The sequence below is a fragment of the Triturus cristatus genome, chromosome 8, assembly GCF_964204655.1.
Source record: "Triturus cristatus chromosome 8, aTriCri1.1, whole genome shotgun sequence".
NCBI lineage: Eukaryota > Metazoa > Chordata > Amphibia > Caudata > Salamandridae > Triturus > Triturus cristatus.
This window is the reverse complement of record NC_140591.1, coordinates 239,998,386-240,017,847: the sequence shown is the minus strand read 5'-3', so window position 1 is coordinate 240,017,847 and position 19,462 is coordinate 239,998,386. Positions and strand designations below refer to the sequence as shown.

At 39.6% G+C, this 19,462-nt stretch overlaps 1 protein-coding gene across 4 annotated transcripts in view; it reads right to left on the bottom strand.

Annotated features, from left to right (window-relative positions):
• CNTN5 (contactin 5) overlaps positions 1-19,462 on the bottom strand; it is a 3,369,946-nt gene that overhangs the window by 95,065 nt on the left and 3,255,419 nt on the right. For all 4 annotated transcript variants that reach the window (XM_085621430.1, XM_085621433.1, XM_085621431.1 and 1 more), the window contains one exon: positions 5,197-5,306. In XM_085621430.1, the coding sequence (XP_085477556.1) occupies positions 5,197-5,306 (110 nt within the window). The remainder of the gene's footprint in view (positions 1-5,196; positions 5,307-19,462) is intronic.

The window sequence follows — 19,462 nt, the reverse complement described above, 5'->3', positions numbered from 1 at the left end:
CCTACGCTGATGATTCACAGCTTATAGTCTCGGCTGGTGAAGAATCAAATGACACGGCTAACAAGTTTCATAGCGTTATGTCCGTAATCATGAGATGGATGCGAGAAAACTTCCTTAAGATCAATACAGAGAAAACGGAAATAATGGAATTCGGTCCGGGAAGTCCGGTATGGAATAGCTCCTGGTGGCCGGCGGAGGCAGGTGAATGTCCCTGTCCTGTGCTCAAGGTCAGAAATCTGGGAGTGGTATTCGACAACCAACTTAATTTCTCTGCACATGTCAACAACCTTGCCTCCTCCTGTTTTTACTTAATCAGGATATTGCGGAATATTTTCCCTTTTATTAATCCAGATCTTCGCAGGAATGTGGTGGTAGCTTTAGTACTGTCCAAAATGGACTATTGTAACGCAGTACTGCTAGGATTGAATAAGACCTTGCTCAAAAGACTGCAGATCCTGCAGAATGCGGCAGCTAGACTCCTGTTGGATGTACCCAGGGACCAGTCTGTTGCCAAGGGAATTGAAGCGCTGCACTGGCTCCCAGTTCAGCAGCATATAGAGTTCAAGGCGTTATGCCTAGTCCATAAGGCGGTCTTTGGGGGGGGAGCTCTGGAAGTTCAGAAGCTCTTCAGCCCATATCTCCCGGGGCGGACACTGAGGTCATCTACGCAAAGCTTGCTGAAACTGAATCGTGTCAGAAAAGCCAGATGGGGCGGTAGAGCTTTTTCCTTTCAGGCGGCTTGCCTGTGGAATGAGCTCCCTGGCTTTGTTAAACTTACGGAGAATCACCAAGCTTTCAGAAAACTGATAAAAACACGGCTGTTTGATACGACTAGGGGTTAGTTGGAGCGATCTCTCTCTATGGACTAGCGCCAAGACGCCTCGGCATTCGTTCGCGCTTTATAAGTGATGATCCTATCCTATCCTATCCTATCCTATAGGGTGTAGTCGATCCCAACAACGCGACTAGGAGTCAATGTACAACATGCTTGTTTGTGGATGGAACGTAGAACGAAACCCCTGTAAACTCTTGGATGCTGTTTGCTATGTCTGTGGGCCCTACAGAAAGCAGAGCTGTTGCCCAGCAAATTGCCCCTCAGGATCCGGGGATGCATCATTGTTGCGCTGTAATTCTTTTCGTGGGAGTTTAGTGATTCATTCCCCTTGGGGTGTAGAAACCAAATGTCTCGATATAAGGTGAACTGGAATGCCACACTGCAGCCTGTTTTAATGATGTAATATAGTGTGCTCCTCTTACCCTGCTTAAAATAAAGCAAATCTTCTGACTTCCGGCTTTGTTCTGACTAGCTCTCCTATTGAAAATGTGAAAGTAATGTCCCATGCATGGATGGTACCCGGCTTCATTGCATGGTATTGAACATGTCTGCTGCGCTCAAACCCCCGTTCGCCTATGCAAGAGTTTGAGAGCCAGTAATTTTGCTTTGCCCCAGACTTTCTCTATAAAGCTTCTAGTTCCGGTGTTTTTCCACTGCTGCTCACTGATTTCATTCCCTAATGGGGAGGAGGTAACCTTTATTACCTCAGTTCATCCCCGGTTGTTGCGTCATCTAATGTAGTAACAAAAGCAAAATAATTAATCTTGAATACGTGAAATCAGAGTGGAGTAAAAAAAGGAAATTCCTTGTGTCCCCATACAGAACAGTGTTTTGCTTGCTACGTTTCTTTGACTTGTCTTTAAAAGACTCAGAAGTACAGATTTGTTTTGTGCCAAATTACTTCCCCATGTAGCAGCTGCTTCGCAGGTGATATATTAGTTTCTGGACTGTCTTGTCTTTGTCACCTGCCTGAAACGGTAAGAGAGCTTCCCTTCAGTGAGCTGAATTTATGCAAAGATGGTTGCTTCGTAGTTAAATAGGAACCACCTGCTCAGCTGATTTTGGACAGTTCATGCAAAAGCACTTTTTTTGGGTTGGCCTACGACTGCCACCTGCAAATCCTCAGCACACTAGCATATCAGTGTTTGTTTTGTCCTATTAACATCCCAAGCTTTTAGCATCCAGAATAAGCAGGAAGCCGTTCGGCCTCACCTGAAAGGACATAGTCAAGCGTTCACCAATAAAGTAACCAGTATACATGGTGCAAGTTAATAATCAAATACAATGTGTGTGTTTTTGTGTATACATTGGGCTACTTGTTCTTGATGTTCCTGTTACTCAAGGATTTCTATTAGAACAAAGGAAAAACAAGCATTGAAAATGCAATAGGTCTCGCCTTTGATTAAGTTAAAGCCATTTGCTTTGCTAATGGTATTGTATAGCAAAGCAAATGGCTTTAACTTAATGAAAGGAGAGACCTATTGCATTTTTAATGCTTGTATTGTCTTCCTTTCATCCTTCCTTTCACATTTCCTTATTCATGTCTCTTTCCTTTCGTCCATCGACGTTTCCCTCCATCCATCCTTGGACTCTTCCTTCCTTTGTTCTTTTTAGCACTCCTTATTCCAACCTTTCCTTTCACATTTCCTTCCTTCGAGTTTCTTTCTTTTCACATTTCCTTCCACCCGTCCTTTCTTCCTAATCCCCTCATGTTATCAGGCGGGTGGGGGGCCTGTGGTTAGAAGGGGTTAAGATGGAGGATTCACGACCCCACTGTCATGGGTGTTGCATTGCATGTCCGCAGCAGCTCCACACCATCCTGTGTTCGGCTCTCCTCAATGCCAGTGTAAATATATTAAACATGTATAGACAGCACACATCCCACATTCATTTCTGTATACACGGCACCTCTGTTTACTTTGTAAATGATGCACAAGTAGTACCAGGGTGCACTGCCGCTCCTCAGCTGGTTCTAGAATAAAACTTTTTACTTGATCAGTCGCTTTCAAATACTGGCTTGATTCTCACAGTTGAAACACTCATTTACAGTTTAAAACAATTTATAGTGTGTTGTTTCCTTCTGAAAATATCATGTTTATGGACTGTTCTAGATGCTTTAAAGTCGAAATTATTTTTGGAAATGTTTTAAATTATTGTGCACTCAGTAAGATTATTTTTAAGGACAAAGCACTGAGTAATTCAGATGAGCGTGCCAGCTTTTACCTGCCGGTATTCTCTTACACCCATGGAAATGCTAGAACTGTGATTTACTTTCAGTTGCCTGATGGTTGTCACTTGGCCAAACATAATTCATTCTTAGGACAAAGCCTACCAATTCGGAAAGCTTCACCAGGAATGCATTTTGCCCCTTGTTTACCATTGGCTTTGTGTTTTGCAACTCACATTTGCTTACTTTCTATTTGCCGGCTCTATTTGTTTTAGGCTGTCCAGGTCAAGTTCATCCCTTATATTGCCTAAACCCCGTTTATTGTATTCTCTCGATTTCTGTAAACAAGCCATTACATCTTGTTCTTGTATTGTCACATTTGCTGTTCATTCAAAGACAGAGGTCAAATGTCATGCTTTCGCTTCCAGGGAGTTTGGTGTTTGCTTTTCTTTCTGTTACTTCAAAGTGAGAGAATTTATGAGACAATCATGCTGGCTAGGGGAGTGAAGGGGGCTGCTTGAGGAAGACTGTACAACGTTAATTTGTTTTCTAGCACACAAAATATAAATGTCTGTAAATGAACTGTGCAGAATTTGAAAAGGCCAAACGACGCACATTTCTTGGTCATTCTGAAGTGTGGTGGAAAGAAATCTTTAAGAACCATAAAAACAAATCAATTCACTAGGTGATGAGATTTTCCAAACACAATCGTTTATGCACTGTATACTTTTATCAGTGAAACTGTATGTCTGCATATGTAATGGTGATTTCAATTGAAGATGTGTTGTCTGTAATGGCAGTGTGCTACCACTCTATGCCACTCGACTCTACTCAACACCAACTCGCACCATTGCACTCAACTCAGTACTACTCCACTTTACACCTCGCCACTGCACTTTGCACCACTGCACTCTACTCCACTTTGCTCTACTCCACTACAATCTATGTCTCTCCACTCTACTCTGCACCACTCTACACCAATGCACTCTACTCCACACCACAGCACTCTACACCACTCCACTCCAGTAAAGGCTACCCAACTCTACTATGCACAACTCTACGCTACTTCACTCCACTCTACACCCCTGCAGACTATGCCAATCCACTGTATGCCACTCTAATCTACTCTATACATATGAACTCTATGCCACTGCACTCTACACCATGTTACACCATTACTTTATGCTACTCTACTCTACACCACTGCACTCTACCCTGTACCACTTCACTCTACGCCACCTCACTCTACTCTGCACCACTGCACTTTACTCTGGAGCAGTCTACTCTACGCCACTGCACTGTATACCACTGCACTCTATGTCACTGCATTCTACTCTGCACAACTGTAGCCTATGCCACTGCACTGTAAGCCGCTGCACTCTACGACACTCTACTCTGCAACACTGCACTCTCCGTCACTCTACTGTATGCCACTGCACTCTACTCTACAACACTCTACTCTATGCCGGTGCAATGTATGCCACTCTGCTCCACTGGACTTTACGGCACTCAAATCTGCAACACTGCATTCTATGCCACTGAACTCTACACCACTCTACTCTGCACACCTGCATACTTTGCACACTGCACTCTACATCACTCTACTCTGCATCACTGCACTGTCTGCAGTACTCCACTCTACGCCACCTAACTCTACGCCGCTGTACTCTGCACTACTGCATTCTTTGCCACAGCACTCTATGCCACTCTACTCAGCATTACTCTGCTTCACTCTGCAGTACTTCACTCTACGTCACTGAACTCTAAGGCACTATATCATGCACTACTGCACTCTAAGCCACTGCATTCTACGATGCTCCATATTCACTGCCAAATTCTATGCAGCTACACTCTATGCCACTGCACTCTATGCCACTGTACACCAGTCCACTGTACTCTACTCCACTGTACACCACGTGACTGCACTCTGTGCCACTCCAATATACAACACTTTTTGCCACTCCACTCTAGGACCGTCTACTCTACTCTTCGCTATTCTACTCTACGACAATCCATGCTGCTCTCCTCACCTCACTAACTTTAAGCCCTGTTGAACAGCAGTCACGCAGGTGTACAACATGGCAAAAATAAAATTGGACTATGCAAGGCCAATAGCTCTTGTATAGGCGAGACCTACTGGCTTTGCCAATGCTTGTTTGGAACGGTCTAACTCCCAAAACGTATCTTTCCATACCTCAAATCCCCGTGGCCTTCCCAGGTGGTCCATCGTCAGTTTCCACGCCACCAGGATCTCTGATGCGGATATACTCGTGGCCTTCACATCTGATGGAGCGGCGCTGGGTTCTGCGTTAGGAAACAGTGAAATATTGAGTCCTCAGTGCAACAAATCATATCCATCAAACTTTCCCAAATGAAACTGTCACACGCTTTGACCTTCTTTATTGCAGCAAATAAAGCATCGCAGTTGCTGTGACAAGGAGGCAGACCAATGTGCTGAGATGGGCTCTAGTCATCTGTACTGCACAGCTTCCACTTAAAGCGCATATACAGGTTATTATCGACTGTCAACGTGCTCTGCAGAACAAAGAATCTATTTCATGGCCTGTTTGCTTTGGGTTTGAAACATTTACGAGTGTTTTATCAAGGCGAGGTTTCCTGATTTTATAGCATAATTTTGGCTGTGTGGCAGATTTCATTCATGTATAGAAAAAAACATCATTTTTCAAGATTTTGAGAGGGTTGTGTTCAGAATGGCTTCTGTTAGCCTTAGGGCAGTGCTTGATTTGAGCCAGTGGTTGCTGGTGGGCAGGTAGGGGATCAGGTATAGGGGTCTCGCGGGGTGGGACCTTCGCTCTTGGCTGGGTCCCACATTTTCCTGCTCTCCTGCCTCCGGCAGGAACAGGAAGCAGGCAGCCTCCCTCCCCTCCCCTAAGCCAATCATAAAACTGCAATGGCAGCGTTGTGATTGGTGGGAACAGCGCACATGGGGAGGCCATTTTCTCTATGCGGAGTGCGCATGACTGGTTTTGTCGGCCTCAGAGGGCCGACCAAACAATCAGGGCCCCCCTAGCATTTGGCAAGCCACTCCTCCTCGACCGGCCCAACCGCTTGCCCCCAACCAGGCATACCCTTCTACTTTCTCGCAGCGCGAGAAGCAGAAACATAAAATGGTATTTAAAATACCATTTTATGATTCTGCTTTTCGCACTCCCCGAAAAAGCAGTGGGGCGACCCTCCTCCGCCCTTATGGAGGCCCCGCCCTTGCTTGTGAAGCCTACCGGTATTCCTTTTAGGAGGCCATTGCCTATTTCTCCGCATCAGATATTTGCAGAGTGAGAGAAAGGGAAAAATCACCGATTGAAAAGAAGGAGGAAGAGAAAGACGCTGAAACCATCACAATGGCACAAAGCAGAATCCTGCGAGAGTGAGATAAGTGCGCACGGAGCATCTGGGACTACCAGCCTTTCGTATCTACATTGTCAGGGTGCAAAATCGCCATGTTAAAAATTATGAAACTGCTTTCTAGGGCGAAATATGAGGTTACTTTAACATTAGTTTACAGCATTACCTGTTTACTATATATCTTAGTTCATGTGGGGTAGTTATGCTGTTTTTAAACTACAGTAATATAGCACTGGAAAGGTCACACATATATGTAATTTGCAATTCACATAACGAAAGTCCACTAATAAACCATTAACACCTAATACAATTAGGCAAAAAAGTGTTTCTAAAACCAATATTTTATAGACATGATTACATTATTTCTCACAATTAACACAAATGACATCATTCTTGCAAAATATTTAATTAATCGATTGAAAACCAAATGAATTCGTTTCTCAGTCTGACTTTCTTCTCCCCATCAACTCTCTAAGCTTTGTATAGTGAGCAAGTCGAAACAGACTGCCCACTTTCATCATTCCTCTTTGTAGAATCAGTCTTCTATTCACGAAACCCAACATTTTAACAGCAATTAGAAGCTTATTGTTAGTTTAACAATGAAGAAAGCAGCTGCAAAACTCTTTATGTCTTGACAAAACGTGAATTTAAGGCAGCAAATACATTCTCTAGAATGGCAGTTTCTTACATAAATGAACATGTTTTAGTTTGTGTTTATACTCAACAAACATAATTGCCAAACTATTCTCAATAAACATTTTCCTGTTTGAACAAAAATAAGTTAATCATGCTACCTATAACAAAATAAAGATACAATAAAAAAACTACATAACGGGTAACATCTATTGCGGTCCAACAAAGATCTTTTAGCATTCGAGGGACATATACTCCTGTGCTTTATTAAGCCACCACAAACGAGTAACAGTGTTATTGGGCCATAGTACAACGTTACTTGTAATGCACCAGCTACCCACTCACTGAAAAATGATTGCTAAAGGGTCGTTTTAATGGGACCTAAGATCACAATATTAAGTCGGCTACATGAAAAATATAGAAACTCTCCTGATAAAAAAACGTAATTTGAAAGGGTGTCTTGCTTACAATTCAAAGTCTAAATACTACAGAAATTCCCTAGGTATGTTTACTACAAAGTCGTACCCCCTATGCATTGCTTCATATTGCTTCTCCTTTTGGCTGATCATGAAAAGATCATTCTGCTGTGTTGGTTTTGTGTGCCCAACATGTTTTGTGAACATCAATGTATATGTGATGGTAGGAAAAGTCAGTTTGTTGATACAGAAGAGGAAGATTATGGAGTAGGAATAAGTGGTGGTGTGTGGGGGGCGCATAGCAAGTGCTGCTCAAGATGGCCACCTGACTTTGAAGCTCCCGATCTGCTCCGGTGTTCATTCAGGGACAAGCCTCACAATGAATATGCTTCCTCCTTTTGAGTCCCGCCTTTAAACTCGGAAGGTGGGCGGTACCATTCTCGTCCCTTTGCTAGCAACATTCATATTGTTCAGGCATGTTCTACCTGATACTGCGCTGTACACAATGTGAGGCTCCCTGATTTTGAAGCTTACTTCCTGACAGGAATTTCTACGCTGCATCATGGCAGCAGGAGGTTGCCATTTCTAACTTTTGAAGGAGCGGCAACGCGAATTTGACCTCTGTTCACCTGTTTATACACTGCTCTGAGAGACAGTGTGTTTTTGCCACATTTTCCAGGATGTTCTAACTCTGCATTTCAGGCTGTGTTGTGGGTCAGGGTGCATTAACTTTTCCCACCATAAGTGGTCCCTGTAGTAATGCTGGAGTACGGTGGCTGTTAGTGTCTCTTCCATTCTGGGCAGCATCAGGGAGAAAAGCTTGCTGAGGATCCGGGCCTTGATGTCACCATTCAAATTGTGCTATAGCCTTTACGGAGTATCCCTGTATGTGTTTGCTACCTTTCAGTGGTGTTTACACAATCTCCCCACTGAAGTATGTTGCGCCGACTGCTTGGTCTGCTACGTGGACCATGGTCACTGCCCTTTGGATCATTGTAAATTTTGCATTAATCTGGCTCAGGTCTCCTGGCACCTTGGATAAGCTATGCTAAGTGATTTCAACTGGTCTCACTCAGGAAAGTAACAGTACAATACTCAACACCCTCTTGCATATCAGAAGGGTTCATCCACGGTCTTAGTTATTCACCCTGCCTTTATGGGTCGGACATTGAAGCAGAAGAACAAAATGTTACCTCTCCCATCCTCTACCAATCTCATCAGCTGCAGTAAAATTCGCCAAGAGGATCTAGTCCCTAAGTCTCTCTAAGCTATTATAGAGAGCTCTAGCGACCTGGGGTTGGGTTGCTCTACTTTTGCATCTGGACCTCTGGCTAAGAAGCCCTTTGCTTCAGTTAAGACACCAAAGAAGGACTCCGATTCCTCATCCAAATCACCTCATTCTTTCACCTTAGAGGAAATCATGGAGGAAATAAGAGCTTTAAAACTCTCTGTTTTGGAAACCAATGCCTCCCTGATACACATTGAGAAGAAATGGTCCACTCATGACTAATGAATCACAGCTACTGAACAAAGGATCAGTTTTGGGACAGACTTGATTCCAGTGGTATCTCAACTGACAAAGGAAATACAGTTGGTCAAAACGCCTACCAAAGATTTGTAAAACAAGGACTGTAGAAGCAATCTACGACTCTAAGGATTCCTAAAGAATTCGGAAGGGTCTAACATGATATCCTTTCTGCAAAGTGTTATGCCTTCTATTGTTCATTTACCTGTCCACAGCCTACTCAATATTCAAAGAGCCCATGTCTTGGTCCTAAACCATCTAGTAAATCTTCACATCTAAGATCCAGGGGCATCAATATTCTTTTCTTGTAGCACAAGCGTGTCAACTCCAATGGTCTGGTACCAAGGTTTTTTTCTCGCAGGATGATTCCAATGCAACAGCTGCAAGAAGAAAACACTTCCTGGACTTCTGCCCCCAAATTAAAATCCATTAACATTAGATATGCCATTATTCATCCATGTTTTTTCAAAATCACTTATAAGGAGAACTCGTATACTATGGAGGATCCAGCTAAACTGCAATACATTCTCTGTAAAAATCATCTTGAAAGAATCGAAATTGGCACTGCAAGAAAGACTTGATTATTATATATGGCTTGCCTGTTATATACATTTCAAAATTACACAATGTTCTCTTCCTTTTAGGAATTGTTTATCCCTGGTATGTGCACTCTATATAACCCTTATATTTTTCATTGTTTTTCAGCCCCAGTGTATTATCTGGTCTATATGTCCTGTCTTAGTGCGTACCGCCCCCTCATTGTGCGTACCCTCCCTACAGCACTCCACATCTAGTAGACCAAGGGAATAGCCCATGTCTATGCTTATATTTTTTGTATGTTCGATGTTCGCTGTGCTCCCTTTCATGTGTACCGGAGCCGAGTCTGGTTCATCTTCTTTTGGCACTCCCTATCCTCCTCATCCCTCGGGAAGCATAATTTTTCATGTAAGCTTATTTTTGAAACTAAAGTTTTTTGTTCCTGTGCTGCCTTTACGTTTTCTTCATGTTTTGGGAGTTTATTACCCTTTTATCTTCCCCATTCCTGCCCCTTCTTATTCTGTATATCCTATTTTTTCTTTGATCTCACAGTTGAAACTTCCTATGGACAACTTGATTATTTATATATGTCCCCTTAATGCTTAACTATGAATAATTCTCGTATACCACTTAGGGTGACAACCTGGAATGTTAAAGGTCTAAAAAAATGCGTTAACCGTCATTGTGTTTTGTCCTACTTACCTAGGCTAAATTGCCAGCTTGCATTACTTCAAGAAACTCACCTTACTGAAGCAGACACGATCAAGCTAAAAAAACAGTGCATGGATGAGCTTTAATTTTCCCCTTCTATACAACATAAAAACTTGGTAGCCATTCTATGTAATAAAAGGCTTAAATATTTATGGTGTCTCCCAAGAAAATGACAAAGAAGGTCGATGGGTTTTTAGTACGACCTAAAGTTGATGTATCCTTTTCACAATTCTTAATGTTTACGGTCCTACTAATCCCGATCCTATGTTTTAGAAAATATTTCTCTAATGGTCACTCAAAATGTTACTGAAAACTACATCCGGGGGGTAGGGGGGGGCTGCAATCAAATTATAGCTCCCTTGCTAGACCGCCACTCATCTATGAGATTTCTCCCTCCCAAAACCTACAAAGCATTCAAAAACACTATCAAACATAATGGCTTCTCGTTGCAGATTCACTAACCACTTACTCTCCGATAAAGCTTATATAATTTCTTTTGAGGAGTTTGTCCATTAATTTTTTTTAAGTTTAACGATACAGGAGAGACCTCTTTTCATGTAGTCTAGGATGTGTTTAAAGCTGCATCCACAGGTTTCATTAGTGGTTATGTTACTAACAAATGAAAGGCAATGGAGAAGGACTTGGCTTCTATTCTTAGTGAAATTAACAGATTAGAGCACAAATACTGTAATGTCTAGAAATATAAAACTGACCTTGATGCGTTGGTGGCTGCTAAAATTCAATTCAGCAAATTCACTACAGAAAAGGCATGAGGTACTCTCTTTAGGATCAATGCTAGATATTATGGTGGTCGAAATAGATCAGCGTCTTTGTTAGCGAATTATCTAAAGAGTAGAAAAGAAAAATCCTCCATTTCCTCTATCACCAATCAATCTGGCACCAAATTATTTTGCAATTCTGACATTACTCGATGTTTTGTTGATTATTTCCAAACGCTATACTCTCCTGAATATACTCCTGGGACTCCAATTCCATAGCCTCCTTTTTTTCTCATTCCTCCATGTTTAAACCCTCACAAATCGATTTGGCTCCTCTCGAGGAGAAGTGGAAGAATGGTTTTCAGCAGTCAAACATCTTCCAGTAGGTAAAGCGCCTGGACCAAATGGGTTCACAGCTGAATTTTATCTTCAGTTTTCTAAATGAAGTTTCCTAAACTTATTTAAATGAATTACCCATTTCCTCTCATTGATCAATTCTTCTGGATCCCTTCCAGAAGCTATGATTTGCCTTATCACTAAAAAAGACACAGACCCCTTCCAATGTAAGAATTACTGTCCCATTCCACTTAGAAATTCAGGCTGTAACATTTTTGCTAAAGCACTGGCCCTTCGCCTCAATGATTTCATGCCTGATCTAGTGGAAGTGGATCAATCTGGCTTTGTTAAAAACAGGAATACAGTTGACAATTTTCAGGTATTTTAAACATTCTCAGCAAAGACTGCAGTAGCTCTGGATGCTTAAAAGGCATTCTATTGAGTGGATTGGCAATATCAAATACATAGTCTTTCTAGGCATTAGTTTGGCCCTAGTTTTCTTCAATTAATTTCATTGTTATATTCCTCCCTGTGCTCCTCTTTTCTGGTTAATGGTGTACAATCTCCTTACTTTCCCCTATACAGAGGTACACGGCAAGGTTGCCCTCTATCACCCCTGGTATTTATTCTCGCACTTGAGCCTTTTTTATATAGACTGAAGCATCCTGGCGCATTTTCGGTTTTTCAGCTAAATAATGTTCTCATCAAATTTGACGTGGGTCTGGTTGGCAATGTGCAGGCCTGCGTGTGTACCAGTCCTTCCAATCCCCTTCCTCTTCGGCAACAGCCACCACATTTTTGAAGAGCTAAGTACATACTTGAATGTGTCAGGCTATACATTTAACATGGAGAAATATGAGGTGATACCTTTAAAAAAGTTCTGCTTTAAACCTTTTTTTGCTGGAATGGGTCTCTCCAAATGTAGAGGAATCCTTTACCATAATAATCTCAGAGATACACTGCATTCTAATATGGATGCCCTTCGTACAAAAATCACAAAACTAACACAATGTTGGTCCCCTCTGTTTTAGTCATGGTGAGATCACCATGACACTTTTAAAATGATGGCTCTTCCAATTATTAATTTCTATCTTATGATGTTACTTATTAAAATCCCGGGTAAATACTTCACATCTATTGATAAACTCTTATCTAAATTTTGTGGAACTGTAATCCATCTTGTATTTCAATACAACGCCTAAAATTAGCAACATTTTCAAGAGGGGACAACTTCCCTGACTTCTCTCGTTATCACATAGCTTTTTGTATTAAACAATGCCAAAGATGTTTTCTTGACTCTTCAGCTCTTAGAAGCACTGCTGGTCCCTATATTGGAAACTTTCCCTACCTCTTCTGTACAGAGGTGTGCTTTGCAAAACTCCCCAAGTCTTATCACTCATACTTCCAAGCATTAATTTATAGAACCCTAATATCTCCCCATCCCGAAAGACCTAAATCCAAATTAGAACTCCTATGGGAATCGGATTTACTCTCTAGTTGGCCCAAGCCAATTTAGCAGAAAATATGGGACCTAACTAATTCCAGGGCATGTCTTGCCAACCTCACCCAACTGCTTTATTATTTCTACAATTTCTACAATAGACTCTGCTATACACTAGAACACCAGTGTTGGCGATGTAATACCAACCCCGGTAACTATCTTAATATGTTCTTCCTTTGTCCTAAGCGGTCTCTTTTTTGGCAGTAGCAGTTCTGTGGCCAAGAATAGGAGACATCACTGAGGTTCATACTCCATTTTCCATTGCTGTTTTATTTCTAGGTGGTTTAAGTAATATTTGGCATCAGCATAAAATAATCTTAAAACTAGTGGACCTGTTGTTTGCTTTGGCTTCCAGCTGATTGCCTCGAATAGAAAAACTACGGAAAATATCACATTAAAACAGTGTTGGAATTTGGTTTGTCATAATCACCGTCTGGATCATTACAATTTACATTCTCCATCTTTGTCAGCAAAACGAGATGAACCAATGACCAAGATATCTGTCGCTGTTTACTTGTACTACAAGTTAATTACCCAAAGCATGTCAACATACTCATTGTAGATAGTTGTTTGTGTATTTTTATATTGATGATATAGTTCTTGTTTAATACACAAATTATATTTACATAGTGTGTCTTTTTAGAAGTTTCTATCAATATATTTGCTGAATTTACAGTTTTCCTCTATTCTTCTCTCTCTCTTCTCCTTTTCACTTCTGTCCCTTTACTCTGCTTTACTTTCACTATTTTACTCTCTCTCTTTTCAATTATTCCATACATTATACTCAGTTCAATCCAGTTACCAGATTATTATGGTTATTTTTACTACCGATGATACCATGAGTATTTAGTCATTCAGTGTAGCTCATTACTCTTGGCGTACTGGTTGGCTGGAATTCATATTCATTTTCCTTTAATTCAATGAAAATACTGAGCTTAATAAAAGAAATTCATGGTCAGGATGACATGATCCAAGATCCATGTTAAAGAGTGTGGCTAATGGCAGCTGCATCCAGATAAGTGAAACTTAAAAAGAAATCAAGAGAAAGTGTGAGTGAGTATGGGAGAGTGAAGTGTCAGGCACAAAAGCAGGTTTCATGAAGGAATGATGCTGATGATTATATATATATATATATATTTTTTTCACTGAAAAGAACCACAGGTTTTAGGGACATTATATTTAGTTGGACATTTCATTCGTACAAAACCAAAGCAATTCGGCCGTTATAGTTAGTTGTGCTAACTATAACTCGCGCCCCCGCAATGCACTGCTGATGACGTCACATATTACATCACTCATGGCATGGTCAGTGACATCACTGATGACATTACTGATGATATCACTGATGACATCATCCAGTGACTGTGTGTTTCTGTAAAGTATAAATATGTTTATATATAGGACGCCTCAAAAACAAGAAGATAAAATTAAAACACGCAAAGTTTATAAATTTGCACGTGACCTAGCTGATTATGAACAAGGCAGGATTTATACATTTGCCTGGAAATTTGCCAATGCTAAAAAATTAAAAACAAATGCAGTTTCAATAAAAGACACTAACACTATCCGACCACAAGATGCAGGCACATGTAAAGACTCGCTATCAGTATCTGATGTAGCCTCCCTAAGCAGTGACATCGGCTCAGAAGACAGCGATAGCAGCGTAACTAATGCTGAAGAAAGAAGACTGAGTCTGGGGGAGGAGGTGGATTTTTCAGTGACAGACCGGCGCAATACATTAAGACCGCGGAAGCAAGATCAATCCGCAGGAAAAAATGCAATATCAAAAGAAGAGAGCGGCGCAAAAAAACAAAAAGCAAAATCAAAGAGAGATTACTGGCGCAAGTAGAATACCAGGATGATAAAACTATTGTCAATTTATCAACAATAGCACTAACACCAGCAGAGGAAAAAGTGCTTAACCTGGGACTGTCATACTGTCTACCCAATGAATTTGATTATGTACAAACCAGGATAGACATATTCAGTTATATCCGCAAATTAAAACTAACAACGTTTTTCACCATAAAAAATGGTTTGAAGGAACAACAAGGCGTACAAATCAACCCTAGCAAAAGATTAGGGCTGCAAGTCACAGATATTCCATTACTACGAGTCACTCATGAACTTAAAGAAGGAGCAGCATCGCAAACGGATGATGAGACACTGCAAATGTCTACACAGCAACAGCAACTTAGCATGGATATTACACAACAAGGGTCTGGGAACAGCCCCTTTAAACCTAAGTCAATATTCATACCGGTAATGCCAAAAGACGCAATAGATATTTTTCATGAAACAGTGATCGTAGAAATTAAAAAACTAAATCTCCAGGTGAACAACAAAAGGCATAAAAAGAATTACAATGAGTTGAAATACCATGAATTAATGGACAAACTGAGTAAAAATCATGAAGTGGTTATTATCAAAAGTGACAAAGGAGGCAACATAATCATATGGCCCAAGATTCAATACATTGAAGAAGCAAAAAGACAATTACAGGATGAAACATGTTATGTGAAAACCAACTGGAAAGAGTACAATAAGCCTAAAGATTCCTTAGAAAAAAAGCTACACCAGTTCAGAAGAGAAGGGATGATTTCACTGGAGGAATACAAATATCTGAGAGTAGATCCGGTTATTCCAATAATCTACTTTATTCCCAAAATACATAAAAACATCGTACCCATTCCTGGACGTCCGATAATACCAGCAATAAATAGCATGGGCGAACATCTATCTCAATATATAGATTTCTTTTTACAGGAACTAGTTAAGGATCTACCCACTTATGTGAGACACACTGGGGATTTTTTAAACAAAATCAAAAATATAAAATGGGAAAAGATATGATCCTTATGACTCCGGATATTGAATCCCTTCGGGATTTCAAGCTATCAAGCACTTCCTGGACTCAAGACCTATTGAGTGTTACAAACACAATACCATACTATTAGAATGTATATGTTGGTGTCTTAACAATAACTTATTTCTATTTGGTACGGATGTGTACAGACAATTGCCCGGCGTTGTCATGGGATCCTGCTTCTCTCCCAGCTATGCCTGTTTGATGGTAGGCTGGTGGGAGGAGCAGGTTCTCAGGGGCACCCACGCAGAAGCATACAATCAGCATGTCAAGTATTGGTTCAGATATATTGACGATGTTTTTGTGGTGTGGCAGGGAAATGTGGATAGTGCACAAATGTTCATCAATGCTATTAATGATATTGTGGTCAATCTAAAATTCACATCCAATATAGACATAGAAAGGATTGAATTTTTGGACGTTGAGGTTAACATCAGGAATGATCAGATTGTCACAACATAGCATAGAAAAACAGCAGGCAACTCCACACTCCATGCCTCAAGTAATCACCCAAGACATCTAGTGAGGAGTATTCCCTTTGGAGAACTACTCAGAATTAAAAGAATCTGTAGCCAAGAACAAGACCTAGAGAGATGTACAAAAGAGGCTATTAAGAGATTTAAAGAAAGAGGTTACAGTGATGCTGTCCTCCAAGAAGCACAGGCTAAAGTCAAATTGAGAAACAGAGAAGGGCTCCTAGAACCAGCAACTGACAATATTCAGACGACAGAAGAGGAAGACTCTGCACCCAGGCTGATTATTACTTATAATCAGCAAGAGAGAAAAATAAAATCCATCTTAAAACGCAATTGGCCCATAATCCTCACAGATGCGGTACTGGCAACGGTGAGCAGTCTAAATATCGAGTTTTAAATGTCGACCTACAAGTATATCGAGTTGTAAATATCGTAGGTAAAGAATATCGAAGTCAAGAATATCGATGGACAGAATATCGACCCCAAGGTAAGTATTATGGAAGTTAATAATATCGAAGTCATTAATATAGATGTAAGTAATATCGTAATCAAAAATTTCGATGTCAAGAATATCGATATTTTATTAGTGTAATGTATTTTAATATGTATTTTATTTGTATGTGAAAGATTAATGTAATGTATTTTAATACATTTAAAAATAAATGTTTAGAGATTAATAATTATTTAAAATATAATTTAGCGTTTTAGTATCAGAGCGGGTTGTGGGTTTATAGGGGAATAGGGTGGGAAGTAATTTAATTATAATTAATTAATTAATATGTATTGTTTAATTGGTATTTATGATTAATTAATTGTTAATTAATTACTAATTGTTAATTAAATATATTAATTGATTAATAAATTGTTAATTAATTATTAATTGTAAATTAATTGTATTAATTGGTTAATTATATAAGTTATAATTAGTTTAATATTAATAGTTCTTTATTGGTATTGTTAATTAATTAATTGTTAATTACTAATTAATTGGTGATTTAATTTTATTAAGTGATTAATTGATGCTTAAATTAATTATGTGAATTTTTATGTGTAGTGGGTTGTGGGTTTATAGGGGAATAGGGTGGGATGTAATTAAATTCAAATAATTACTGATAATTTTTAATTATTTGTAATTAATAATAATTATTTGTTAATTAATTATTAATTGGTAAATAATTGTTATTAGTACGTTAAATATAGTAAATATAAATAATTTATTATTTCATGTTCTTTGTTGTTATTGCTAATTAATGTATTGTTAAATAATAATTAATTTGTGAATAATTGTAATTTGGTAGTTAATATGTATAAATTTGTAAATAATAAGTATATTAATTATAAAGAATGTATTATTAATTGTAAATAATAGATAAACTGATATTTAAATGTATTGTGTATTTTGTATGTGTAGTGTGTTGTGTGTTAAAGGGGGAATAGTGTGGGATGTAATGTAAAGTCTGTGGAGTGGGAATAGTAATTTTTACTCCTACGCTATCCAACGCTTTCCCTTCTGTTGGAGTCACTGGAGTGGGAATAGTAATTTTTACCCTTACGCTATCCAACGCTTTCCCTACTATTGCACTCTCTGGAGTTGGAATAGTAATTTTTACCCCTACGCTATCCAACGCTTTCCCTACTGTTGCACTCTTTGGAGTTGGAATAGTAATTTTTACCCCTACGCTATCCAGCGCTTTCCCTACTGTTTCACTTACTGTAGTGGGAATAGTAATTTGTACCCCTATGCTATCCAACGCTTTCCCTACTGTTGCACTCTCTGGAGTTGGAATAGTAATTTTTACCCCTACGCTATCCAGCGCTTTTCCTACTGTTGCACTCTCTGGAGTTGGAATAGTAATTTTTACCCCTACGCTATCCAGCGCTTTCCCTACTGTTTCACTTACTGGAGTGGGCATAGTAATTTTTACCCCTACGCTATCCTGCGCTTTTCCTACTGTTTCACTTACTGGAGTGGGAATGGTAATTTGTACCCCTACGCTATCCAGCGTTTTCACTACAGTTGCACTCTCTGGAGTGGGAATAGTAAATTTTACCCCTAGGCTATCCAACGCTTTCCCTACTGTTGGATTCACTGGAGTGGTAATAGTAATTTTTACTCCTACGCTATCCAACGTTTTCTCTACTATTGCACTCTCTGGAGTTGGAATAGTAATTCTTTTCCCTACGCTATCCAACACTTTCCCTACTGTTGCACTCTCTGGAGTGGGAATAGTAATTTTTACCCTTACGCTATCCAATGCTTTCCCTACTATTGCACTCTCTGGAGTTGGAATAGTAATTTTTACCCCTACGCTATCCAACGCTTTCCCTACTGTTGCACTCTTTGGAGTTGGAATAGTAATTTTTACCCCTACGCTATCCAGCACTTTCCCTACTGTTTCACTTACTGGAGTGGGAATAGTAATTTGTACCCCTACGCTATCCAACGCTTTCCCTACTGTTGCACTCTCTGGAGTTGGAATAGTAAATTTTACCCCTACGCTATCCAGCGCTTTTCCTACTGTTGCACTCTTTGGAGTTGGAGTAGTAATTTTTACCCCTACGCTATCCAACGTTTTCCCTACTGTTGCACTCTCTGGAGTGGGAATAGTAATTTTTACCTTTACGCTATCCAACGCTTTCCCTACTATTGCACTCTCTGGAGTTGGAATAGTAATTTTAACCCTACGCTATCCAACGCTTTCTCTACTGTTGCACTCTTTGGAGTTGGAATAGTAATTTTTACCCCTACGCTATCCAGCGCTTTCCCTACTCTTTCACTTACTGGAGTGGGAATAGTAATTTGTACCCCTACGCTATCCAACGCTTTCCCTACTGTTGCACTCTCTGGAGTTGGAATAGTAATTTTTACCCCTATGCTATCCAACGTTTTCCCTACTGTTGCACTCTCTGGAGTGGGAATAGTAATTTTTACCTTTACGCTATCCAACGCTTTCCCTACTATTGCACTCTCTGGAGTTGGAATAGTAATTTTAACCCTACGCTATCCAATGCTTTCCCTACTGTTGCACTCTTTGGAGTTGGAATAGTAATTTTTACCCCTACGGTATCCAACATTTTCCTTATTGTTGTTTTTGTGGGAGTTGGACTAGTAGTTTTATTGTGTCTGATATTTCATATGTTTTGTATTTTTTTTGCTATTGTAATATATCATTAATAATAAAAATTAATCACATTAAAAATATTGATTATTATTTGCTATATGTAATTATTAAATATTTATTAATGTTATTATTTTATGTGTATAGATGTATTAGTAATTTTTAAAAACATTTAATAATTTATACGTTACAGAAATTATTAGTAAAATTAATTATTCAGTAAGTATATATATTATATATTATATGTACATGTTTAAT